Here is a 26,793-nt window from a genome sequence, read left to right on the forward strand (position 1 = left end):
TCTCATTAGATAATGGGGCTAGCAAATTGTGGTAGCTTGAAAATGTTTGAAGGATTCCTTCACAATAACTATTTTTAATAACATGAGCCCAATTATAGGTTAACTTCAATTACTGAATAAATGTAAATTTTTTACTCTTATAAATTTATTTTTATTAATATATTTATTTAAAAACCTTGATTACAAACATGATTGTAGTTGGGTTTTGATCGTAAACAACACTCCCCCTTTCACCAGTGCAACACTCCCATCACCAATGTCCCAAATCTCCCTCCTCCCCATCCCACCCCCGCCTGTACTCTAGACAGGCTTTCTACTTCCCTCACTCATTTGCATTGTTATGATAGTTCTCAATGTAGTTATTTCTCTAACTGCACTCATCACTCTTTGTGGTGAGCTTCTAATATGGTTTACTATATTTACTGAAGATTTGTGAATTAATTCAGTGGCTACTAAATGATGATTAAAGAACATTTCTATTGCTTTACTTTTAAAAGCTGAAGACAATTTTCATTTTCTTAATGCTACTTCCCCTCACAACAGCCACTTTTGGGTTTTGTTATTTGTTTTGCAGACATGCCCAGCAGTGCTTAGGGATAATTCTGAGTGAGACCCAGGGGATTATATGGGGTGCCAGGGGTCCAACCAAGGTCAGGCTTTGTGCAAGACAAAAGCCCTACCCACTGTACTATCTTTCTGTCCCAAAATAGTCCATTTTGAATAGCTCTATCAAAATCATATTATCATTGCAAGAAAAAATAGATTGGAACTTGTTTATTGATCACAAAGGCAAATGTTTTGTATGTTCTCTGCTTGCTTCTTAGCATCTTCTCTGTTGACCACTCGCTCACTCCTAAGACCCCAGCTTTTGCCAAGTTGTCATTTATGAATGTACTTTGCACCATTATAGTTCTTTTCACAAAACAGCCTTGTTTTTATGTTGTTTTATGTTTTGCCATTTCTATCTTCAGCTGACTGCTCAGGGTCTCCTGGTCTCCCTGCAGGTGGGTTGGAGAGTGAAAGTGTTCGGGGGCTCTAGATAGTTCCTGTTGAGATGGGGCTTGTCCCTCCAGAAATCCCAATGGTGTGAAGACTCAGGGTATGTGACCCAGAGCCCTAGGATAGGTCACCTTGCACAATAGGGACGAATTCTGATAGGGCAGTTCTGGGGGGCCTGTAAGGGCCTTGTGAAGATGGGTCAGAGACTGACTGGACACTAACTTGTGACTGCTGTGGCAGGAATGATGTGGTCTGAGTGCAAGGAGCTGTGGCTGGAAGGTCCCCGTGAGTATATCCTGCAACTGTGGAATGTACTGGACTTCGGGATGCTCTCCATCTTCATCGCTGCCTTCACGGCCAGGTTCCTTGCTTTCCTTCAGGCCACCAAGGCACAGCAGTATGTGGACAGCTTTGTCCAGGAGAGTGACCTCAGTGAAGTTACACTCCCACCAGAAATCCAGTATTTCACATACGGTGAGTTGTTGGCACTAAGTCTTGTGTAAAGGGCAGGTGTCTGAAACAGCTTGGAGCTACCATCCTGGGGGAGTTGTGTTGATGGTGACATAAGTGGACAGTAGAACAGCAGGAGCCTTAGCTGTTTGGGCTATTTCATACCAGGGCTATGGCTCCCTTCACTGTGTGCTGTGGTTCTGGTTAATGTACTTCTCTGTGCCTTACTGACCACAAAGAAGGTATAGCAGGTGAAAACATTACCTTTAGCCCTAACAGCATAACTTCTAGGACTCTTCAGGTGTGAAGCTGTCTTAATGAAGGGGATGAGTGTAGCATATGAAAAAGTTTCCATAAGATGATTCTTGGAATTGTATATAAAAGTGTTTCCTTAGGATTGTTCTGTGACTTTTGCCCCACCTAACCCTTCCAGGTGGGGCGCTGTGGAGTTGGCAATAAATAGCTTGAGGGACAGGAGTGAGGGGTCCTTCTGTGAAAAAGCTGCTGGCTGCAGGAGGATTCTCTGGCTCTCCTTGCCCGATCTTTTAAACCCTATCGTTCTTGTCTGTGTGGATTATTATTTGCTGCGGATAAATATTACCAAGGTCTTCCCCCGAAAGGGGACAAGGGGATGGGAAGTAATTTCTCATTCTGGGGACTGTTCTTGGATTCACAAATACCCAGAAAAGTTAACAGCGAAGAAACCTTGCAAACAATTCTTGCATTAAATAATTAACGATGGGGCTGGATGGCGGTGGATTTCTCTCTGTGCCATCCCAGGCCACGTGGCTCAGCAACCCCCATGATCCGGCAGGTTCCAGGTTAGGCGAACGGCGGAATCAGACTCACAAGCAGGCAGACCTCAGGAAGCATTATCTTTATTCAGGCCCTGACCACCACAGGAGTGTGGCCTATCTCATAACCTTTTAAGCATTTAGCCATTCCAAACTTGCCCTGCATCTTATTTCAGCCATCTCCCTCAGAGAGCCCAGCAGGGCCAAAAGGCAAAGACCCTTAACCCCCTGGCTCCCGGGTTTATCTACCTATTCCAAGACCCCTCCCCGGAATGGGCCGGGTCTTGCAGGTAGAGTTACGCCTACTATCCGGTTCCCAAGACCCCTCCCAGAAATGGGTGGGTCTCAGGGTCTTAAATAGGTACACCCACATTTCCTCCTTTTCTTAATATTTTTATGCACCAACGTAATAGAGTGAAAATTAATATACCAGCCCTTTTCAAAAACATATTTTTGCAAAATATACTTTACACCTGTAACCTAAAATTCTATTAATGCTTTTTTACCAAGCACTATTCCGGAACTTTTATGTTCCTATACTTTTAAACTATATTGGGGGAACTTTATTGTTCCTATACCTTTCCTATACACAAGTACTTCAGCATACATGCATAACATACATTTTAAAAACAGGCTAAGAACATTAAAATACACAGTAAAACATTTTGCAATTGAAAATATTAACTATGAAAGACAACAAAGCACATTTAAATTATAAAGAAAATGACTAAGACAAAGATGCAGGTGGTTAGAAATTAGATGTTTAAATGGGCTAATTTGTATTACCTCCCTTTATTTTTATTTTTTAACCACTAACTAACTAAAACTTATCCCATCACCAACTATGAGTAAACTATAAGACTACCCGCTTAGTTCCTACACCTAAAATCATAGTTTAAATGATTAATTTGTCCCACGCTGATCTCACCACGTGGCTTCTGTAAACTTTCTGCAGGCCGGTTCGCTCGCGCCATTTCACCTTTGTGACCTGGAGGATGGATTCCAGGTTTTTTGCTTTTCCGGGCCAAGCTGAGCCAAGCCGATCCGATCCAATCCGATCCGTTCCGATCCGTTTCTATCCGCAGGCGTTGCCACTTAGGGGTTTTTAGAAGCTTTTTTTGCTTTTTACCTCCGGGCGTCACTTTGGAAGCAGCTTATGGCCCACCTCTTTACAGGGCACTTTTGGATGTTCAGAGTTCCAAGTGATTTAAACTAAAAGTTCAGTCCGAAATTTCCAAAGTCGAAATCCAAATTCAAGCCGCAGGTCATTTTCAGAAAATCAGTCCACTTTAAATACAGTCTTTTTTCTCCTCCGTTTCCAATTTAAGCTTTTAATCAGTTTTTGTACAGGCTGAGGTTTTTGTTTCTTGTAACAAAGTTTCAGTTCTGGGCCTGGGCCTGGGCTGGAGGTGATGCAAGCTTTCATCTCCCTCCTTTCAGTTGCCCTTTTGCCCCTAGAAGGGGTCGCGGCCATCTTTGAACATGGCTCCACGTGGCCATACACTTTGGGCTGACTGCATGTGAACAGTGCGAAAATCAAACAGAAGAGCAGAAATCTCACCATATTCGCTGTTTTCTTGGGTCCAGGATTCAGGTCCCTGTTCGGGCGCCAATTCTTGCATTAAATAATTAACGATGGGGCTGGATGGTGGTGGATTTCTCTCTGTGCCATCCCAGGCCACGTGGCTCAGCAACCCCCATGATCCGGCAGGTTCCAGGTTAGGCGAATGGCGGAATCAGACTCACAAACAGGCAGACCTCAGGAAGCATTATCTTTATTCAGGCCCTGACCACCACAGGTGTGTGGCCTATCTCATAACCTTTTAAGCATTTAGCCATTCCAAACTTGCCCTGCGTCTTATTTCAGCCATCTCCCTCAGAGAGCCCAGCAGGGCCAAAAGGCAAAGACCCTTAACCCCCTGGCTCCCGGGTTTATCTACCTATTCCAAGACCCCTCCCCAGAATGGGCCGGGTCTTGCAGGTAGAGTTACGCCTACTATCCGGTTCCCAAGACCCCTCCCAGAAATGGGTGGGTCTCAGGGTCTTAAATAGGTACACCCACAGATGAGGAGTGCTTGATAAACAGGCTTCAGGAGTACCTAACCTTCTGAATAGATAAAGTGAGCAGAAATGGGACGTGCAGAAAATAGAACTGGTGTGACCTGGGGAGGCATTAGGGAAACTCAAGCAATCCTAAAGAGCTACAGCTTCATGATGTGGGATGGAAACCTCAAGCCCAAAGCTCTGCACACATCTCTGTGTGCTGTCAGTGAGCTGGAATTTCTGTCTATGCCCAGGCACCAAACAGACAAGCAAGTCAGCTAGTGTGTGTGTGTGGAGTGGGGGGTGGGGGGAATTCAGAGAGATGGTCCTTCTGTGTCACCTAACTTTTGACTATTTTGATAACCTATTTATTCAAATTTATTCATGTATATTTAAAGACTATCATCTGGAGGGAAGTTTATGAAATCAGGCTTCACTACATATTGATTACATATATATTCTAAATACATTTCTTAAGATTTCTGATTCTTAGATTTTGCATCTCTTAAAAAAGGTTAATAATGACAGCACATCTGTATGCTTGCGATAGCAGCAAATGGTTCATGTTAAACTGTCTAGAAACCTTGTTTCTGCTATGGTTGCAAATGTTCTCAAGGCATCAATCTTCTGGGATCCCAATCACAGAGGAAGCCAAGATTCCCAGCGATGCCCAGCACAATGCTTTCTGTTGCAGCTAAGTGACCTTGAGGAGCCCAAGTGACTTGATTGAAACTCAGTTATCACACTGCCTCAGTTGCATTTGTGTCTTTCAGAAACACTGCTGCCACTCAGTCACACTATTATACTGACTGTACCCCTGTGATTCAGTGACACTCTTATATCCCTTCAGGTGACATTGGGCTTGTCTAATCTGTCAGATGAACCTATTTTCCAATGACGTATGGAAAGTAAGTTTTGTGACAACAAGACAGGAAACAGAGTAGCTGGTCAGTGAATCCACTCACTGCAGACACTGCCCTTCAGTTTCCTGTCTGCCCAGCAAGATGCCCCTCCTGTAGGTCTACACTTGATTCTGTCTCTGCTCCATGTGAACTCGACTCACTGCCTCAGTGATCATGGAATTCTTGTTCCTGGTTTAACATGAAAAGTAGTGCCTTCAGTTCACCAGATGTGAGGGTCATTTTATCACAAAACCACCTCCCCCTAGCCAAATCAATCCAAGATAATGTCTCACAGTTAGCTGTGATCAAAAAGCCCATCTTCAACCCCTTTTCCTTCTCTTCCAGCCAGAGATAAGTGGCTGCCCTCTGACCCTCAGATCATATCTGAAGGCCTCTATGCCATCGCCGTTGTGCTAAGCTTCTCTCGGATTGCCTATATTCTCCCTGCCAATGAGAGCTTCGGGCCCTTACAGATCTCTCTCGGAAGAACCGTGAAGGATATATTCAAGTTCATGGTCCTCTTCATCATGGTGTTTCTTGCCTTTATGATCGGCATGTTCATCCTTTATTCTTACTACCTTGGGGCTAAAGTTAATGCTGCTTTTACCACGTAAGTAAAGCATCTTATTAAAGTGATGTGGTAGAGAGGCGTTCTAACAAGTCTTAAAGTGAAGGAAAATTTTAGTAATTATAATAAATGTTTTAAGGCGATAAAAAAAAAAGAAATCAGGGGCTGGAGAGATGGCATGGAGGTAAAGCATTTGCCTTGCATGCAGAAGGACGGTGGTTCGAATCTCGGCATCCCAAATGGTCCCCGTGCCTGCCAGAGGTGATTTCTGAGCACAGAGCCAGGAGTAACCCCTGAACACTGCTGGGTGTGACCCAAAAACCAAAAAAAGAAAAAAGAAAAAGAAATCAGTGTTTGTGTGTGTGTGATTAAATCACTCTGAGCTCAGCATTTGCCCACAGAACAGAGCAGAGCATAGAAAAATACTAGATAAGATGAGCTATTTTAAGAACAGTAGGAAACAGATTTTTAACACTAGACACCTCTTACATTGTAAATAACATTACATTTAGCTTTATCACTTTTATTCATTACTTATATTTTATAAAAGAATCTTCAGCTTTGTTTAATGACTCACTGGCCAGTTCAGGGGTTTTAAGTAAGAAGAAACATTAACTGTGTTTCACAGCCCACACTATGTGTATGCACTGTGCCCCCTCTTGCCTTTGATCCTTCTGACTTATGCCCTGGAGACTCCCCTTCCAGGAAGCCTTGCTGGGCAAGATTACTTGTCATGGCCCTTTCATTTCCTCCCATCCCATCCACACCCCACATCCGGGGCTGAGGGCCTTTCCCTGGGCTTCTGTCTCAGAGAAAGGTCTCCCAGACAGGATCCTTACCTCAGCAGTGCCTCTCCCCACAACTGTAGATGAACCCACATACCCCTGGACTTCACTGGGTTGACTTCCCAGCTGTGAAAATGATTCCTTTCCCATGGTTTCTATGGAACAGATCTTGGTGGTGGCAGAAAGAAACTCCCTCTATTGTGATGGAGAAGCTGCCTATTTGACTGTTCTGGAAGCTACCAAGCTCATGGCATCCTGCTCACTGTTTCTTTCTTTTCTTTTCTTTTCTTTTCTTTTTTTTTTTTTTTTTTTTGGTTTTTGGGTCACACCCGGCGGTGCTCAGAGGTTACTCCTGGCTGTCTGCTCAGAAATAGCTCCTGGAAGGCACGGAGGGCCATATAGGACACCAGGATTCAAACCAACCACCTTTAGTCCTGGATCCGCTGCTTGCAAGGCAAACGCAGCTGTGCTATCTCTCCGGGCCCTCACTGTTTCTTAATTAAGGGGAGAGAGCAGGCAGGAAGAGGCAGGCCTGGTGGGGTATACCCTGTGCTTACAACCCTGGCTCTCACATGGTTACTACACATTTCTCTGTGGAAGTCCCTTGTTTTAAAATAGATCAGGAGGAACTGGAATAATAGCACAACAGGTAGGACATCTGCCTTGCATGTGGCCAACCCAGATTCAATCCCCAGTATCCAGATCCCCTGAACTTGCCAGGAACGATTTCTGAGTGCAGAGCCAGGAGTAACCACTAAGTGCCACCGGGTATGCCCCCACAAAAAAAATCAAACAAAAAATGGAATAGGGAAAAATTATTCGAGGCAGGGTCTTTGGAGATCCCATGTGGGAGATTGTGTGGAGCCTCTTACCCACAGCAGGATGTCAGCTACTTTCGTCCCATCTTTCCTCTCTCCCCCTCTCCCCACATTCTCATGACACTGGAGTCAGAGGATGAGCTTTGGGAATGAAAGGTCAAAGGAACCAGAAGAAGGAACCCAGAAATTGTGTGATATGGTTGCATTAGTAGTAAGAGAGAAGTGGCTCTAATTTTCCTTAGTTCATCTAATATTTATGCTGACATTACACATTACATTATATTTTTAAATGTTTTCAAAATACAGAGAATAAGAACCTTTCATTGAACTCTGTCCCCACAGAGCAGAATGATTTCTAGAGTATAGTAGTGGTAGTACACCTTTGATGTTTGTTTAATAAGTTAATATACAAACTAGTGCCTAAGCCTACAGGCTATAGAATTGTCATAATTAATCAAAACTGTATTGCTTGTATGTTATTCTTTAGAAAAAATATTTAGAAAGAATTCTCCTTTTAAATGGAATTTTGCATGTGTAGTTATTTTATTTAAGAATTACTTTGTTGGGGCTGGAGAGATAGCATGGAGGTAGGGCATTTGCCTTGCATACAAAAGGACAGTGGTTTGAATCCCGGCATCCCATATGGCCCCCAGAGCTAGCCAGGAGCGATTTCTGAGTGTAGAACCAGGAGAAACCCCTGAGTGCTGCGGGGTGTGATCCAAAAACCAAAAAAAAAATTACTTTGTCATGAACAAGGTAACAATCTCAGTTAGCTAGTCACTCAGGGACTTGAAAGCAGGTCATGTTGGGTTATGTTCCACTGCTGAGGTGAATGAGTCAGAGAAAAGATTATTAATTTGGGAGAAGGACAGGAATCTCTCTCGTCCTCAATTCCAGCAAAGCATCCTGGGGACACACTGGCCAGACATTCTGCTACCTCACCCCAGGCTTTCAGAGTTCCTTGATCTTACCCACCGGAGTAAGTAACCCATTCTTGTGGGTAAGTTTCCTGTGTGCCAGGATTCTCTGAAAACTCAGTTGTGCATAAAGAACAGAGGTAGGACCAGAGAGACAGGACAGTGCACAGGGCACTTGCTTATAGGCAGCCAAACTGAGTTCCATCTCCAGCACCCCATATGACTCCCAGCCACACCAGCAGTGATCTCTGAGTCAGGAGTAATCCCTGATTACTAATCAACCTCACCAACAAAAAGAACAAAGAAAAGTAGCACTTGATCCACTTGTGTGTATACTGTCTCCCCTGCATGTTTTGTGACCCATGTAATGGGGTGGGTTGCACTTCTGCATTAGTCCTGGTAGGTCATTTCATACCAAATTTATAGACCACCTTAAAACACACACTCAAACTTCCATCTCTCTAGATCCCAGATAAAGGCGTGGGCAGGGTGAGACAACGTCAGTTTCCACTGAATGCTCTCTCTAACAGAGGGAGATTGTTATTAACTTTGATTATGACACCATCCTAAGCTAGGGAATATTCTCATAGCTTTGTACATCCTAGCAGTTTTCTGTGCTAACTTGTTTTTACCTTTGACTCCTTCACAGTGAAACCTGCTTGTTTACTTCCTTGTATACCTGTTCTTTCAACAGTGTAGAAGAAAGTTTCAAGACACTGTTTTGGTCCATATTTGGCTTGTCTGAAGTTACGTCCGTCGTGCTCAAATATGACCACAAGTTCATTGAGAACATTGGTTATGTCCTTTATGGCATCTACAACGTCACCATGGTGGTGGTGCTGCTCAACATGCTCATCGCCATGATCAACAGCTCCTACCAGGAGATCGAGGTGAGCTGTTCTCAGGGACTGGTCCTTGCCCGACACATCACCAACACACATAGTATCTGCTCTTTGCCCTGAGAGAGGAGCACTGAAGGGTGTAGACAGCTCAGGTCCAGCTGAGGGACAGAAGTGAGTCCCACTCAGATCAGCTGGGGGACAGAGGCATGGGGTGTCCCCTATAATGTAGCTGAGGGATAGAGAGGAGCCTCTGGGAGCCTCACATGGTCCACTTGGGGAAGAATGGATGCTTGAAGTACCCCATATGGTCCAGCATCTGCAAGAGACAGCAGGGCCCACAGGCCACCCTCAGTGTTCATTACCTGACTGTGATGCTAGGAGATACTGGCCGTAGGGAAATTTTCTCAGTAGTCAGTGCCCTGTACTGGACAAGAATGACTAGGTGTCTGCCAATCACTGTAATCTATCAGGATTCTCTGTGCTCTAGAATCACTTTGGTTTGGAATGGAACTTGGTTTAGTGTCTTCCTGTGTTGTCATCTGAGTTTCCTCCAGTTTAATGATGCTTTTCTCTTAGTGGAACCTACTGTGTTCAACCAAGAGCAGACTTAGGCCCTCAGTGATGACTCTGGAGCCACCCACTTAAAAATGTGAGCCTGGGGGCCGGGCGGTGGCGCTAAAGGTAAGGTGCCTGCCTTGCTTGCGCTAGCCTAGGACGGACCGCGGTTCGATCCCCCGGCGTCCCATATGGTCCCCCAAGAAGCCAGGAGCAACTTCTGAGCGCATAGCCAGGAGTAACCCCTGAGCGTCACCGGGTGTGGCCCAAAAACCAAAAAAAAAAAAAAAAAAAATGTGAGCCTGATCCCAGGCCCTCTACCTTCCACTCTTGCCATCCCTTCAGCAGCTAGAGACACCTCCCACGGCACCCCAAATTTAGTGGAGTGCCAGTCAGTATGAGGGCCCTGGGATAGACAGAATGTCCAGCCACACTTCTCTGAGAGCTATTTTCCCTAAGCCTCAGGCACACACACCAGCGTGAAGAAACCGGATTCAGGGAATGGCAGAGGAGACATGGTTGATAGCAGATGGCCAAAGAGGAGTGAGAGCCTTTTCACCATGCCTGAGCTCCTCTAGTGTTTGCTTCAGTTTGGGGTGGGAGACAGGGAGCTCTGGTTAAATTTTAGAGACTTCTGAAAGAGAATGTTTTGTTCTTCAATCTTTCTTATTTGTTAACTGTGTCATTTGAGCATCTTAGCAACAATACAGATTATTATGTAGGCCAATAAAGTGATATACATATAAATGTGTACAAGTCACCTATATATCTCAAAGGCATAACTTTAGTTCATTGATTTTAGATGAACAGTTACTTGACTACTTAAACTTGTGGGGTTTGGATTTTGGGGTGCAAAAGATTTAATCTAGGATGTCATACTGTGAGGCATACACTATTTCCCTCAGTAAACCACAATCTCAGACCTAGAATGGTCAGGTCTGTAATGAACTCTTAAATGTTTTTTCCTTTTTGTGAGCAGGATGACAGTGATGTGGAATGGAAGTTTGCACGCTCCAAACTCTGGCTGTCTTATTTTGATGATGGAAAGACATTACCTCCACCCTTCAGTCTAGTTCCTAGTCCAAAGTCATTTGTTTATTTTGTCATGCGGATCATTAACTTCTCCAAATGCAGAAGGAGAAGGTTCCAGAAGGATATAGAAATAGGAATGGGCAACTCAAAGTCTAGGGTAAGTATCAAAAACTTGCCAAGATCTACCAGTGGTCCTCAAACTATGGCCCACGGGCCACATATTGTATTTGTATCTGTTTTGTTTCTTCATTGCAAAATAAGATATATGCAGTGTGCATAAGAATTCGTTCATAAGTTTTGTTTTTACTATAGTCAGACCCTCCAATGGTCTGAGAGACAGTGAACTGGACCCCTGTTTAAAAAGTTTGAGGACCCCTGACTAGGCTATACCATCTGTCTTTATCCTTGTCCTCTGAAGTTTGTTCAGTAGTTTCTGTTTGTGAATTTAGATGTTGACATTGTCTGTCCAGTGCATGATCTTTCTTAGACATATAATGTAAAACCTTCAGAATGGTTCAGTATCTTCGATTTCCAGAATATTTCAATTTCCTTGTTTAGAATGTTTAGAATCTTTGGTCAGAATTTTGTGTACACTATCAGATTAAAAGCAAACTGACAAAAATGTATTTGGTTCTCTAAAGTAAGCAGAAAAGGTATTGCTTGGAGAAAAAAAAACTCTTAAAATCTCAGCTATTATTCTAAAGCTACATAATTTTTTAAATTTTATAACACCGATTTACCAAGTTTTTCATAATACAGTTTGTTTCAGGCATTAAACGTTCCAACATCAAGCCCACCACCAGTGTGACCTTACTTTCACCACTGTCCCCAGTCTTTCACCTCCCATAGCCTGCCTCCATGCAGGCACAAATTTACTTCATATTGCTTGTTATGAAAAGGCAAATGGAATTGCCAAATCTTATATCAATAATTGTCAATTTGTAATATATATATATCATTGGTGTTACTAATGTCATTGCCTAAGGATTTATTATGCTGGTTGTACAAGTTGAACCTTCTGTTCACTGAACTTGGTGGTTGAAGCTACACAGTTTTATTTTTATTTATTTATTTAGTTTGAGGGCCACACCAAATGAAGCTCAAGGGTTACTCCCAGCTATGCATTCGGGGGACCATAAGGAGTGCCAGGGATCAAATCTGGTTGACCACATGAGCAAGGCAAGTGCACTCCCCACTGTACTATTTCTAGCCTGAAGCTACGTAGTTTTGATCTTTTTGTTTGTTTGGGGGCCATACGCGGCTGTGCTCAGGGGTTTATCTGGCTCTGTGTTCAGGAGTCACACCTGGTGGGGTCGAGGAACGTGGGATACAGAGGATCATACCCTGCTCAGCTACAAACACCCTCCCCATTGTACTATTTCTCCAGCCCAGAAGTTACTTTTTTTAGATTTTTACATGTTTTCAGTTTTATTACTTTTGTCCTTTTTTGTCTTGTTTTGTTTGGGCTATACTGCCAATACTCAGGAACCACTCCTGGAAGACTTAAAGACCACATGGGATGCCGAGATTTGAACCCGAGTCAGCTGTGTGCAAGGCAAATGCTCTACCCACTGTACCATTGCTCTGGCCTGAAAGTTACATAGTATTAATCTCATAGTATTAATCTGCTTATTTGCAGAAGAACCCTATTCTTATTTGTAGAAATGCTTTATAGGGGCCGGGCGGTGGCGCTGGAGGTAAGGTGCCTGCCTTGCCTGCGCTAGCCTAGGACGGACCGCGGTTCGATCCCCTGGCGTCCCATATGGTCCCCCAAGAAGCCAGGAGCAACTTCTGAGCGCATAGCCAGAAGTAACCCCTGAGTGTCACAGGGTGTGGCCCAAAAAAAACAAAAAAAAAAAAAAAAAAAAGAAATGCTTTATTAAGCTAAATAATTTAATCTAATTGACACAGGCCTAAATACATCTTCAAATACTAGCCATAAATACCCTTTTATGAATATTCAACTATGGTTTGTCCTGGACTAATCCCAGCTGAGTCACACTTGGGTATTTGAAAAGATGAGTTTCATCTAAGCATGTTGTTATTATGACTATTCAGAGATAGACAGAAAGATGTGGGCAGAATGGCAAAGAGGAGGGGGGAGATGTGGGGAGAATGGCAGAGACCTGGGCAGATAGGTATGGGCAAACACGAGAGGGTCAACTCTTTCTTCCACCTACTCTGTAAGTGTCTCAGGAAGCCACAAGCATGACACTGGTCCTCAAAGTACTGCCTTGCAGGCTGAGGTAGATTTGGTTTTTTGTTTGCTTGTTTTGTTGTTTTCCAATTAAAGCTGAAGAAAAAGACCCAATATATATATATTGGTTTTTGGGTCACACCCGGTGATGCTCAGGGGTGACTCCTGGCTGTATGCTCAGAAATAGCTCCTGGCAGGCACGGGGGACCATATGGGACACCGGGATTCGAACCAACCACCTTTGGTCCTGGATCGGCTGCTTGCAAGGCAAACGCCGCTGTGCTATCTCTCCGGGCCCCCAATTTATATTTTTAACTTCTCACTGTTGATAAAGAATGTGCATTGCCAAGGTAGGTGCACTAGCCCTTGCTTCCTTGGAAGGGCCTTTAGCACAATTACTCACCTGATGGGTCTGAGGCAGTGATAGACCATGACAGCTGACAGATTTTTGTTGACATCTCACATGTTATTATACAGTCATACAGTGAGAAGCTGTGCGATGTAGGAGTTGAACATAGGTTGATCACAAGGCTGGAGGCTAATGCTTCAGCTTGCTATGTTTTAATGTTCCATGGGAAAGGGAGACCTTTGCAGAGATGTGAAGAGAATTAGGGTTCCCAGAGCTGCCCCCACCCCACCTCAATGCCTTCCTCTTCAGGGCTAACCAAATGTTCTGCATACAAGTGAGCCCTGTGAGTTGCTGTGTGGCAGGTGGTGTCATTGCTGGTAAATAAGACAGGTGGTAGGTACCTGGTTCCCAAGGGTCTCTACATTAGCAGGCCCCAGCAACACCACCTTCCCACACTTTAGCCTTTAACTGTCTGCTGGGCAGTGCCTGCTGCTTATACTGCTATTGGAAGACTCTGATCTCAGGGATTTCCTGCAGCTTCTTACTGCAAAGGCCTAGATCCTGTTTGGGACCAGAAGCTGTACACCCAATGCTCACGCTGCTCCCCAGACACAATTGGCTGCTGTGAGTGGAGGAGGTGAATCAGAGAGAGAGGCTCTGAGACCCTGCCACAGACATGCAGCTGCACATAGAGTGGTTGGGGATAAAGGTTCCATAGTGAAGTCCTTTGCCCACGTTGTACCTTGGGCAGGAAAAAGAGCTTGTCACGGAGAGAAAGCAGACGGGGACTGCACTGGGCCTCTCGGCCCTGATAAGGGTTAGGGCCTAAGTCTCTTCTCTGTTCACAGTCACAGGGACTTTCTGATAGTGAGTCAGTGCACCTCTGAAGGCTCCTCTTTACTATTTTCAGAAGGCAGAAAGGAGCCTTAGATTTTGGCTAAGGAGGGTCAGATACTGACCCCCAGTGGCAGTAGGAGGATTCACTTGTTAGTGGCTTTCTCAACTGGGCTTTGCAACCTTCCCTCCCCGCCCTGGGCAATCTTCAGGTTGTGGGGAGGAGTGCTGGGTGAGGGCAGGGTAGAAAGAGGTCTAGGCCAGGCCCTGCTTTGGATAGCCCAGCAGAGAGCAGCTTGCACATATGTGAGCGCTGTGTCCACTATAGGAACTAATGTCCTATGTCATGGTGCTCCCTGACTTTCTATTCCTGCAGGCACACAAGCTAAACCTTTAGAAGGAAAGGAAACTAACTCTGAAGATATAAATCTTGTTTGGTATACAGGCACAATATTGGGGCAGATGTGCCAGGGCCACAAAGTCCAAGAGGAACTCGGCACTTCAGGTGTGTAGAGGAAGTGGGGGAGCAAGTAGAGTGGTCTCTGTGCAGTCTTGCCTCCATGGTGCCAAGTATGCAACTCAATCAAGTCAGCCAAGCCCCTGAAACCAGGATATCTAATATGAAGCAGATTTTCAGATATACCATATTTTTTTGTACCATAAAACGCACTTTTCCTCCCAAAGGTGTGTCTTACGTAGCGATTGACACATGGAGTTGAAGCCTGAGTGCAGGGGAGGAGAGCATCTAAAACTTATGTGCATCCCACAAAAAAAGGGGGGCAGAAAGATAGCATAGAGGTAAGGCATTTGCTTTTCATGCAGAAGGTCATGGGTTAGAATCCCGGCATCCCATATAGTCCCCCGTGCCTGCCAGGAGCAATTTCTGAGCATGGAGCCAGGAATAACCCCTAAGCACTGCCGAGTGTGACCCCAAAATCTCACACACACACACACACACACACACACACACACAAACTTATGTGCATCTTTTGGTCTGGCTCATCTTATAGAGCAAAAAATATGGTATTTTTTAAGAACAAGGGATGTTGCTTGAATATGTGAAGTCCCAAGTTTGATCTCCAGCACCACTTGGGCCCTGAGCCCCACTGGAGGTCCTCCAAAAGATTGATTTTTAGGTAATCAGCTATGTCAGTGCATTTTGTCGATATTTTGGGAAGTAGGAAGCTTTTACTCATGTGTTTACTTTGGAGATATATTGAATCACTTACAAATCAAACTTCACCAAATGTTCCTTGAAAATATTGATTCCAGTGGCTGGAGCAATAATATGGTGTGGAGGGCACTTGCTGAATTAACTGGATCCTGCCCCACTCAGTATACGTTCTCCACTCCAGGATGTGATCTGATCTGGTGTTGGAATACTGGGTTCCACCTTACTCAGTATCCATTTTCCACCCTGGGATATATTCTGGTTCTTGCTAATAAGAAGCTTGGGTCTGGGGGCTAGAGTGGTGGCGCAGTGGTAGGGTATTTGCCTTACAAGCAGCTGACCCAGGATGGACTGCAGTTTGATCCCCCAGCATCCCATGTGGTCCCCCAAGCTAGGAGCAATTTCTGAGCGCATAGACAGGGATAGATAACCCCTGAGCATCACCAGGTGTGGCCCGAAAACCAAAAAAAAAAAAAAAAAAAAAAGGCAACAGCTTGAGTCTCAGGAAAGTTCTTTTGCATTGTCCAGTTTTTCCCCACTGAGCTACCTGCCTCTGAGGAATGGAAGGCTTGTGTGCTGGAGTTCCTGGCTTGGAATTTCTGAACCTGTTTTTATCCATTTTCACTGTGTGCATTATTTCCTGCATTGGCATTTGCTTTCAGACCCACATCTCTCCAAGGTCCTGGTTTTGGAGCATCACAGGCACTTGCCTTACTTGTGGACTGACCCGAGTTCAATCCCCAGTACCTATATGGTCCCCAAGTTCTACCAGGACTGATCCCTGAGCACAGTCTGGTGTAGATCCTAATCACAGCTGGATGTGGCCTATAAAACAAAAATAAATAGGGTCTGGAGAGATAGCACAGCGGTGTTTGCCTTGCAAGCAGCCGATCCAGGACCAAAGGTGGTTGGTTCGAATCCCGGTGTCCCATATGGTCCCCCGTGCCTGCCAGGAGCTATTTCTGAGCAGACAGCCAGGAGTAACCCCTGAGCACCGCCAGGTGTGGTTCAAAAACAAAACAAAAAACAAAAACAAAAAAAATAACCCAAAAATAAATAAATATACAAAAAAGGAAATATCGACTCCACAATTATCAAAGAGAATAGAGTAGGCAATGAAGCAATGTGTCTGATTTTCAAATGTTTGTTTTCTAATTTACTAGATTCATTGTGTTCTCTCCTAGTTAAATCTTGTCACTCAGTCTAACTCGAGAGTTTTTGAATCACACAGTTTTAACAGCATTCTCAACCAGCCAACACGTTATCAGGTAAGCATGAGATGTGTCTTCCTTCCTGTAACTCCACTTATGTTTTTGTACGTGTTCAACATGTTAAGGGTCCGAGAAAGCTCACCGCCTCAAGTAAAGACCACGAATCTTGAGAATACAAAAGTAAATTCAGGTTTATTGATGCTGTCAGCTAGGGCTTCTGAGTCTGCCAGAGACAGAGTAGAAAAGCCCTGAGGTAAGAAAAGGGGAAGCCTTTATAGTCAAAAAGGGGGAGTAGGGAGTGACATAACAACTGCTACTAAGTTACACAAATCATATAAAAATGGCTAATTTTCCAGGGTGTAAGGTTGGGTCACAAGGGTGGAGTGGTCAATACATTGAGGTCACGTTGCAAGGAGCCACCCATAAGATGGAGGGTCCTGTCCAAAGTATGTTCTGTTAACATAAATCTTGTTCATTTTCAGGGTGGAGTAGAGGACAAGAGTGGGGGTAAAAGTAAGAAGCAAAAGTTTTCAGCTTAACAGGCATCTATTTAACCATTAATTCAATTATATTTAACTATTATCTATCCTATTACACTTAGCGCTTATCACAAATCACTTAATTTTCTTAATTCTACCTCAACAATAAGAGTGCCTGGGTGTCTGAGGGTAGGATTACAGTCTTTAGAAGAACTACAAGGATAAAACCAGTTTTAAAAGTATATTTCTTGAAGGGGTTCTAGAAATTAGAGTCATAGTTCTCTATTTTTCAGTTGAGGAGGAAGTTTCCTTTGCAATAACAGAAGCAATGTGTTGCTGTGATTCCCAAAAAATATTCCCAGTTGAGCTTGAGCTAGAGAGAGCAGTAGGCAGGAAATCATATCCTCCCTGTGGAAGACTCTCACCTGTTCTCCCACTTTCCTTTCAGGCAACTAGATCTCAGTCTGTACTGTTTAACTGGTGCTGTTTTCAGATACCTTTTGCATTTTACATGGGAACCAATACTTGAGTGGCTCTTCTCCAACACAAAAGTTACAGGCCTTCATTTTCCATATGGCTGATCATTTTTAGTAATAGACCTATGACTTCTGATGTGTACTGAATCACAAGCATGAGAACCAAAAATAATTTTGAAAAATGATGATATTGATGGAGGATAACCCTCTTTTCTACAGTTTTCTCAGAAGCTGTAAATTCTGCTAAGTTGCCTGAGATGCTGTCAGGCTTTTCTTTCTTTTTTTTTAAATAATAATTTATTTAAGCACCATAGTTACAAATATGTTCGTAGTTGGGGCTCAGCCATAAAATGCACACCCCCTCTTCACCAGTGCAACTTTCCTGTCACCAATGTCCCCCATTTGCCTCCTCCCCCACCCCCTGCCTGTCTTTAATACAGGCATTGTATTTCTCTACCATTGTCACGGTAGTTGTTAGTGCAGTTATTTTTCTAACTGTACTTACCACTCTTTGTAGTAAGCTTCATATCATGAGCTGGTCCTTCTGGCCCTCATCTCAAGACATTTCCTTTAATGGTTATGCTTTATTCTGTTATATGGCTATTCTTCATTTATCAGTCTGCTATTAAGGAACTAAATCATAAAGATATTGTTTAGATGTACAAGAATATAGTGAGTGGCTAAATACAACACTCCAAAGTGTTCACCTGTGAAATTGTGCATTTAAATGTATGAAATGCAAATTTAAATGTGCATTTTAACTTTTTAACTATGTCATTTTGGTGGAGTATGTCAGTTTATAATCTTAAAAATGAATGTATTAATTGCCTGTTTCCTCTTTAACTTATCCATAGTTTGATTAAGAGGAAGGAGAATGATATTACAACACAGGTCTGCTCTGCAATTCTCATAGTAAATGGGCAGAACCATTTTTCAGATTTCTGATTTGTATACTTGAGACAATATATGTATTTGCCTTTTTTAAATTAAATTTAGTGTAGGTTAAGGGGAGTTCATTAAGAACTAACAACATGGGGCTATGTGATTGAATAGCACCTTACATAGGTGAAGCTCTTGATCTCCTGTACTGCCAAAAAAAATATGTTTAATCATATTTAACCAATCTTCCCTGTTTTCATTTGTGTGTAGCTGTGTTTTAAAAATTTTATGCCCTCAGGTTTTATATCCTCTTTACAAATATCTCCTCCTATATTTCTTACCCACATTTTCTTGGTCTCACTTCTCATATGAAATTTTTTTTATCCACATAGGGTTTATTTTGGTGCCATGTATGGGGTAACAATCTGTTTGATTTTTGTTCCCCAGATGATCTTGCAGTTATGTTGAAAACCTACCTTTTTCAGGGCCAGAGTGATAGTGAGTGTTCACCTTACATAGGGCTGACCTGGGTTTGATCCCCAGCATCTCCTATGGTCCCCTGAGACTCCTGGGAATTATATCGGAGTGCTGCCAGGTGTGGCAAAACAACAACAACAAAAACTACCTTTTCTTAGTTGTTGGGTTTTTCGGGGATTTTTTTGGGTTTTTTTTTTATTGTTGTTGTTGTTTGGGTCACATCCAGTGGTGCTCAGGTGTTACTCCTGGCTCTGTGCTCAGAAATCACTCCTGGCAGGCTTGGGGGGGTCATATGGGATGTTGGGGAGCATCCCAGGTTGGCAATGTGTAAGGCAAACGCCCTACTGCTGTGCTGTCACACCTGCCCCAAAACTACCTTTTCTGCTGATTGAAATAGTTCATTATCATTTGCTAAATCCACTGTCTCTTAGATCTATTTTCAGGCTTTATAAATGCTGGAGAACCAAGTTATTTTCATTATCAAGTTTTAAAAAAGTATTGAAGAAACACATAATACATCTTTACTTCAAGATTATCCTTTGGGGCTGGAGAGATAATACAGATATTAAGATGCTAGCCTTTCCTGAAAACATTGTGGGTTCTAATTACCAGCACTACATATGGTTCCCCCAATCACTGTCAGGAGTGATTCTTGACCACAGACAAAAGTAAGCCTAGAACACTGCTGGGAAGTGCCAAATTTACCCCCCTCACACACACACACACACAAATAGAACCCCCCAAAATGTGAGTAAGTCTCAGGTTTAAGTTCTAAACTCTAGGCAATTAGGGAAAATGGTTAAGTTCTGATTCTGGGAAATTCTTTTGTAAATGGTTTGTAAACTTTTTCCGCCTTCGTTTTTCACTCCTCGTCTATAATAAAAAGCCCCTAGGAGAATAGGATACAGCTACTTTGATCATTGGTGATACAAGCATCTCTTTTTGTCCAACAGCAAATAATGAAAAGACTTATAAAGCGATATGTTTTGAAAGCACAAGTGGACAAAGAAAATGATGAAGTTAATGAAGGTAAGCCTCTCTAACTTTAAAATAAATTTTGCAACCAATCTGATGAGTTTGAGAAATGTCATGTGAGGAATAGTTAAAAGTCCAACCTCAGGATCAGTTTGGTTTACTCCAAGATTGGATAATTAGGTTGCATTTCTAAAGTACTCTGTATTTAAAGAAGCAGCTAGTAAAGATTTCAGAGAGGGGGAATATATTCCTCTGCCCCCAATTCCCCTCATGACTCTGAATTTGATGATATTGGCCTGCTAGAAGCTTCTGGAGTAGAAGTCAGAAAGCTCAATTCTGCCACACAGAGTTCCAAGAGTGTCAAGTAGAACAATGGTTCGCCCAAACAGAATTTGCTCTTTTTAGAAGACCCTCTAATCCTGTAATCCAGACATTTCTAATAATTTCTGGCCAAGTATCTCTCTGTTGCTCTGTTCTTCTCTCCCTAGCTCCTTACTCACTTGAGATCATTTTCCAGGCATCTCCAAGACAAAGCATCTCTCTGGACTGGGCACAGTCTTCATGAAGGGCTGAGAAGTAGCTGAAGTCATGGTTCTTTACCTCCCTTCTTTTCTCCAGATTTGACTTAAAAGTTACTTATTCTGAACTGGAGAGAGTAGAGGGGCTAAGGCACTTGCCTTGCATGTGGTTTCCCAGGCTTGATTTCTGGCATTGCTTATGATCTCCTGAGCACCAGTAGGAATGATCCATTAGCACAGAGCCAAGAGTATAGTGTGCCCCCCCCCCAAATTTACTTCTTCCATTAAATATTTTCCTGTTAAAGTTCTATTTTGCTGGGATTGCCTTCCAGTATACCTATAGAAGATGAGAGAGGTAGATGTCCATCTCATGAGAGAGGGAATCAAAAGTCCTTGTAGACAGAAGGTAGACATCTATTAAAGACCAGAGAAATCAGCCTCCATTAAAAGTCCAAGGAGCTGAATGAATTATCAGAAAAATTTTCCCTGGTGATTGCAGGAAACCAAGTATAAATTCATGTGATCTAACTTTCTGTTCTTTTCTAAATCAAATGACCAATTCTATCATTTTAAATATATTCTATAGGTGAATTAAAAGAAATCAAGCAAGATATCTCCAGCCTTCGTTATGAACTTTTGGAGGACAAGAATCAGGCTACTGAAGAATTAGCTGTTCTAATTCACAAACTCAGTGAGAAGCTCAATCCTAGCGTGCTGAGAGGTGAATGACTCCCAACCTGGGACTATGGCTCTGACTGTAGCACAACTGTGGGCAATAATATCCCTAAGTATATAATACTTGAAAAATTATAATATTTGTTGAATATTAACTACCCTGTTTATGTGAGTCTTGAAAAGTTAGGTCTTAATGATTTTACTGTTTGCTCACATGAAAACGATCATTTTTTTTTTCTGCCTTCACATTATGAACAATAACATGCCCTGTGTTTAAAGGCCCAGCATTGCTGGCATCTTGGTCTATTGTAGAACAAATGCTGAGTCTCTGGCACATTATTTGCCTCCAGGAGACTTGTCAGCACCTTGAGAGCAGGGGTCATGTCTTACCCCATTTATGTGTTCAGCATCTAGTGCAGTACCTGGTACACAGTTGGTAGTCAAACGTTGTTGAGACTAACTGAATTGCCAACCAAGCCCATCACTCTGTAACTTATTTGTCCTTGTCTAAATATGCAAGACACATTTTTTAGTAGAAACTGAAGAAATTTTCCATCCAACTAAGACTTGGTGAGATTTTCTTAGAATTTTTAGCAGCACCGATACTCTTAGAACCTTTCAGCTCTCATGGACAATGTTAACAATGAAATGGGCTAATAGACCATACAATAAACATTCATACTTAAGTTTTATGGAATTGTTCAAAACAGCACATTAAAATTTTCTTAAAGTATATACTGTTTGTGTTCTGTCTAGATATTCATTCATGGGTTGTTTTCTACTAGTCAGTGGCATGGGGAAATTTCCTTGAGTTATGAAATTTTCAGGGTTGGGTATTTGAGATTATTCCAACTGCATCTGCCATGGATGCCTTTGATTAGTGCCAATGAATATATCAACACGTACCCATTAGCCTCATTCTGAAAGTCGGAGGACATGGTGCTCGGGAAGAAATGGAAGAGTGAGCTGTGCATATAGCTCAGCGGGAAAGCACAAGTCTCTCATGTGTGAGACTGTGGACCGGAATCCCAGCATCACCAACTTAAGAGAGGAGAAAAGAAATCTACCTGGGAGAATATGTGCCAGCATCACCAGGCATGACTCATTTCTCTTTGAGGTCTCCTTGCCATCTCTGCTTATAAGACTACATCCTTTTCTTATCAAAGCATTTTCAGTGATCTACTGAGGATAGATCATGATGCGTCTCTTTTTGACTTGATATATGACTGAGCTGAATGCCAGGAATACACAATGCCTAAAGGCTTTAAGATGAAGGCAGTAAGAGGTCTGGAAATTGCCTCTTCTCACAGGCCATGAACACGCCCCAGGTTCTAACCAGCTTGGAGTCATGGTTAACATCCTGGTGCTCCTCTTGATCCCAGAATCCAACTAAGCATATGATACTTCAAAGATCATTGTGCTATCTTACAGAAAGCTTTCTGGACATGGAGACAAAAATAAACATTACGTGGAAGTACATATAGCTCTCTAATGATTGTTTCTTAAATTCTACTTTGGGAGGGTTAAAACGAGGAAGGAACTTTATATATTTTTGCTACCATGGTATTTACTGACTTTTGTGCTGTGCTGATTGTATTTATCTTACATATTTTTCAAAATTTATGAATTTATGTTATGCTTTAGAACAGTTTAAAGAACTGAAATTTTATTGTTCTATGTTACCATAGTTCGTATTAAAACAATAAATGTGGAGTGTCTGGAATGGAATACCTAAATTGGCCAAGAATGTCTAGGATTTTGAGCTTGAAAACTCTTGCTTATGATCAGGGAGTAGAGTATTAGTAATTCTAAACTGGGTTTAGAAAGATGTTGAAGAGGGGGCCGGGCGGTGGCGCTAAAGGTAAGGTGCCTGCCTTGCCTGCGCTAGCCTTGGACGGACCGCGGTTTGATCCCCCGGTGTCCCATATGGTCCCCCAAGCCAGGAGCAACTTCTGAGCACATAGCCAGGAGTAACCCCTGAGCATTATCGGGTGTGGCCCAAAAACCAAAAAAAAAAAAAAAAAAAAAAAAAGAAAGATGTTGAAGAATGGTTCAGCTCCACCTAGAGCTCAGAAAGTCTGAGATGGTGTTTGTGCCCTGGAGTAGACAGGTTGTTTGTTTGCAGCTCCTGCCCACAGCTGTAGGGCTCTCAGTGAAGGATGTTCCCCTTCATTCTTATGCTTCTAGAAAACAGGCATGTTTGGGGTATTCATCTTCCTTTGTACTTGGTAGGTGGTGGGCAGGAAGGAAGACGTGAGGCCGAAATGGTGCCTTGCTTTCTCACAAGTCCTGTGCAACTCCCTGCCATCCTGAGGGTGGCTCCTAGGGGCACTCAGCATTCTAGTGCCTGCCTGGGAGAATGCCCTCAAGTAAAAGGAAGCAGCTTTTCCAGATTATGCTCCTTCCCACAGGTCACCAACTGACTGGAATGGGGACACAGAAAAGTGGTCCCTTGCTCAATGCAGGGCCAACTTCTGGTATAGTTCATGCCTGAGAGCTCTTAAGAGAGCTCAGACTAAGCCAAGATGAAATCTTTGTTGGGATGAATTCTTCTTCCCCATTTCATCCTGCCTCTACACCCCTTTTCCTCCTGAGAGAGTAACTCAAGAAACAGCACTTGCTTTGCCTTGTCAGGCCCTGTGTTTGAGGAGACAGAGAAGAAAACAATAATGGCTTTTGAATTTGGCTGTCCATCCTCAGATATAATGACCTACCTCTGTCACAGGTGGTGCTTAATGAGGCAGCTTTCCACAATCAGGCTAAGGGTTAGTTCACTGTCACGGTTATATTACTGTCAAAGTAAGGCCCCCTTGAAATGATAGCTTGAGACGAGCAAATTCCCGTCCACTCCCTTCTGTGACAGGTCTACTGAACTTTAAAACAAAGCTCAAGATGGTGGCTGGACAATTTGGAGAAGGAAGAATTTATTTTTATGCTTGAGGTAGCACTGACCAGTATGGCAGTATGTCTCAGCAGTAAGTTGTCACACCATCCTGCCAAATGGCTGAAATCAGTCCACCCCAGGTTCAATCCTCAGCATCCCATATGGTTCCTGGAGCATAGTCAGGAGTGATTTCTGAGCAAAGCCTGAAAACTGTGGGTGTGGCCCAAAAACTGAAAGAAAAAAACATTAAGCACTCTCTGTGTGCTGAGTACATTGACTCTATGGATTCATTAATAGGGAACTATTTCTGTGCATTATAGAAATTTAGAAATATAATGGCTGAAATGGTGGTACAGCGGTAGGACGTTTGCCTTGCATGCAGCTGACCTAGGACAAACTGCAGTTCCATCCCCTGGCATCCCATATGGTCCCCCAAGCCAGGAGTGATGTCCAAACGCATAGCCAGGAGTAACCCCTGAGCATCACCGGGTCCAAAAACAAAACAAAACAAAAACTAAGAAATTTCACATGTATTGTGATCATTAAAGCTACTATTTAGGGTACCTGCTTACATAGTGGTATTCAATGAATTCTGTTTTGAATGTGTAAGCCAAATGAAAGTAACCATTGTGAGTAGGAAAGTCGTGTGTTATGCACAGAGAAATGAATGATCAAATGTGACCAAATTAATAGATACAGTTTATGCATTTTGTAAAAGCTCTATTTTGCAACTTATTTTTAAATTTATGTATATTTTATTGGGCTCCTATTTCATTAATATTATTACCCAATGAAAGCACCTGCATGGATTTTCTTCTTTAACATTTTTGTTTATTGTCTTAGGCACATAAATGAACTATGCTGAGCATCCTACACCCTAAGAAAATCTTCTCAGGCCTTCTGTAGGAAAGTGCCTTTTAATGGAGGGGGGAGAGTGGGGAGTAGGGTGAGGTGAGATCTACCACTTTTGGTTTGGAAACCAAAAGTGTTTTTTGTTTCTTTGGTGGTTCTACTCTAAATTGATATCAAAAAAAACCAGAGAAAAGGCTGGTTTAACTTTGTGCACGTGGACATACATAAGGTAAGGAACCAAAGCAGTGGGCCAAAATGGCCTGTTTTATAGAGTTTTCAGATCCAAGCAGATAGAAGAGTGACATTCCTGAAAGTTGTAGTTAGAAGTGTGACCAGGAGTACTAAGTTAGGGAACTCTGGCGAACTTCTTGCCTCCAGTTCTAAAGAACTGCATAACGGTCTTAATTTAAACTCTTCCCATTATGATGCCCAGACCAATGGGACTTTTTAATATCACTTTTAATATACGTTTTAAGTATCAGTCAAAGGCTCCTGAACAGAAGATCTTTGGAGTACTCCATAGCTTTTGTTTTCTTTTCTTTTGAGGGCCACACCTGGCGGTGCTGGGGGGCCAGACTCTGAACTTGCCTTGCTGTGATATCTCTCTGGTCCATACTAGCTTGTTTTTGTTTTGTTTTGGAGCCCAACCAGTAGTGCTCAGGGGTTCTTCCTGGCAATGTCCTGGGGACCATGGTCAGGTGCCGAAGATGGAACCCGGTCGACTCGGTGCAAGGCAAGTTGGCTTCCCCGCTGGCTCTGCCTGTCGTTCAGGCCCTCCTCCCCACTTTGGTCCTCTTTGTTTTCCCCCCATTTCCCCCCTAAAGTCCAAAGTTTGTGCCCCGCTTCGGCCTGCTAAATTAGACTCCGCCCACCTCGAGACCCCGTCAGGCCTGCCCTGGGATCCCCGCCCACCCGCCCGCGTCCTCGGTCTCCCTGGAAACTGGGCGCCCGCCCGTCGCTGATTGGAGCGCGCTGACTCGGGGGCGGGACGTGGGCGGGCTCGGGCCTCCCCTTTCCCTCCCGCCTCCCGCCTCCCGGGCGGTCCTCGTAGTTTCGGCCGCCGCCATGGAGCTGAGCCTCGGCCGCGCCGACTACGTGCAGGTAAGGTCGGCGGACGGCCCGCCCGAGCGAGCGAGGGGTTCCCGCTGCTGTGCCCGGCGCGTTCCTGGGTCTGCGCCGCGCCTGGATGTTCCTGGATTCCCCCTCGGCCCGCATGGGCCTCGCGCCCTTCTCAGCTCCGGCCATCCTGCACTGGCCGCTTGCAGGCCCGGCTTGCTTGTTTGCTTGCCCCTCCCTCCCTTCCTTCCTTCCTTCCTTCCTTCCTTCCTTCCTTCCTTCCTTCCTTCCTTCCTTCCTTCCTTCCTTCCTCCCTCCCTCCCTCCCTCGCTCCCTCCCTCCCTTCTTCCTTCCTTCCTTCCTTCCTTCCTTCCTTCCTTCCTTCCTTCCTTCCTTCCTTCCTTCCTTCCTTCCTACTGTAGCCTGGCCTCCTTCCTTCCCCCCTCCCTTCCTTCCTTCCTTCCTTCCTTCCTTCCTTCCTTCCTTCCTTCCTTCCTTCCTTCCTCCCTCCCTCCCTCCCTCCCTCCCTCGCTCCCTCCCTCCCTCCCTTCTTCCTTCCTTCTTTCCTTCCTTCCTTCCTTCCTTCCTTCCTTCCTTCCTTCCTTCCTTCCTTCCTTCCTTCCTCCCTCCCTCCCTCCCTCCCTCCCTCGCTCCCTCCCTCCCTTCTTCCTTCCTTCTTTCCTTCCTTCCTTCCTTCCTTCCTTCCTTCCTTCCTTCCTTCCTTCCTTCCTACTGTAGCCTGGCCTCCTTCCTTCCCTCCTCCCTTCTTTCCTCTCTCCCTCCCTCCCTTCCTTCCTTCCTTCCTTCCTTCCTTCCTTCCTTCCTTCCTTCCTTCCTTCCTTCCTTCCTTCCTCCTTCCTTCTTTCCTTCCTACTGTAGCCTGGCCTCCTTCCTTCCCTCCTCCCTTCTTTCCTCTCTCCCTCCCTCCCTCCCTCCCTCCCTCGCTCCCTCCCTCCCTCCCTTCTTCCTTCCTTCCTTCCTTCCTTCCTTCCTTCCTCCCTCCCTCCCTCCCTCCCTCGCTCCCTCCCTCCCTCCCTTCTTCCTTCTTTCCTTCC

General features: G+C 43.9%; 2 protein-coding genes across 2 annotated transcripts in view; both read left to right on the forward strand.

Annotated features, from left to right (window-relative positions):
* The window catches only part of TRPC3 (transient receptor potential cation channel subfamily C member 3), a 33,970-nt gene extending 11,559 nt beyond the window's left edge, over positions 1–22,411 (forward strand). The window contains exons 5-11 of the mRNA XM_049770039.1: positions 1,240–1,473; positions 5,534–5,798; positions 8,971–9,166; positions 10,653–10,862; positions 16,441–16,524; positions 19,732–19,807; positions 20,858–22,411. Coding sequence (XP_049625996.1) covers positions 1,240–1,473; positions 5,534–5,798; positions 8,971–9,166; positions 10,653–10,862; positions 16,441–16,524; positions 19,732–19,807; positions 20,858–21,000 — 1,208 coding nt within the window. The 3' untranslated portion in view covers positions 21,001–22,411. The remainder of the gene's footprint in view (positions 1–1,239; positions 1,474–5,533; positions 5,799–8,970; positions 9,167–10,652; positions 10,863–16,440; positions 16,525–19,731; positions 19,808–20,857) is intronic.
* A 3,318-nt stretch (positions 22,412–25,729) lies between these two features.
* Positions 25,730–26,793, forward strand: part of BBS7 (Bardet-Biedl syndrome 7) — a 41,772-nt gene continuing 40,708 nt past the window's right edge. The window contains exon 1 of the mRNA XM_049770045.1: positions 25,730–25,783. Coding sequence (XP_049626002.1) covers positions 25,748–25,783 — 36 coding nt within the window. The 5' untranslated portion in view covers positions 25,730–25,747. The remainder of the gene's footprint in view (positions 25,784–26,793) is intronic.

This window comes from Suncus etruscus, chromosome 3 (genome assembly GCF_024139225.1).
Source record: "Suncus etruscus isolate mSunEtr1 chromosome 3, mSunEtr1.pri.cur, whole genome shotgun sequence".
NCBI lineage: Eukaryota > Metazoa > Chordata > Mammalia > Eulipotyphla > Soricidae > Suncus > Suncus etruscus.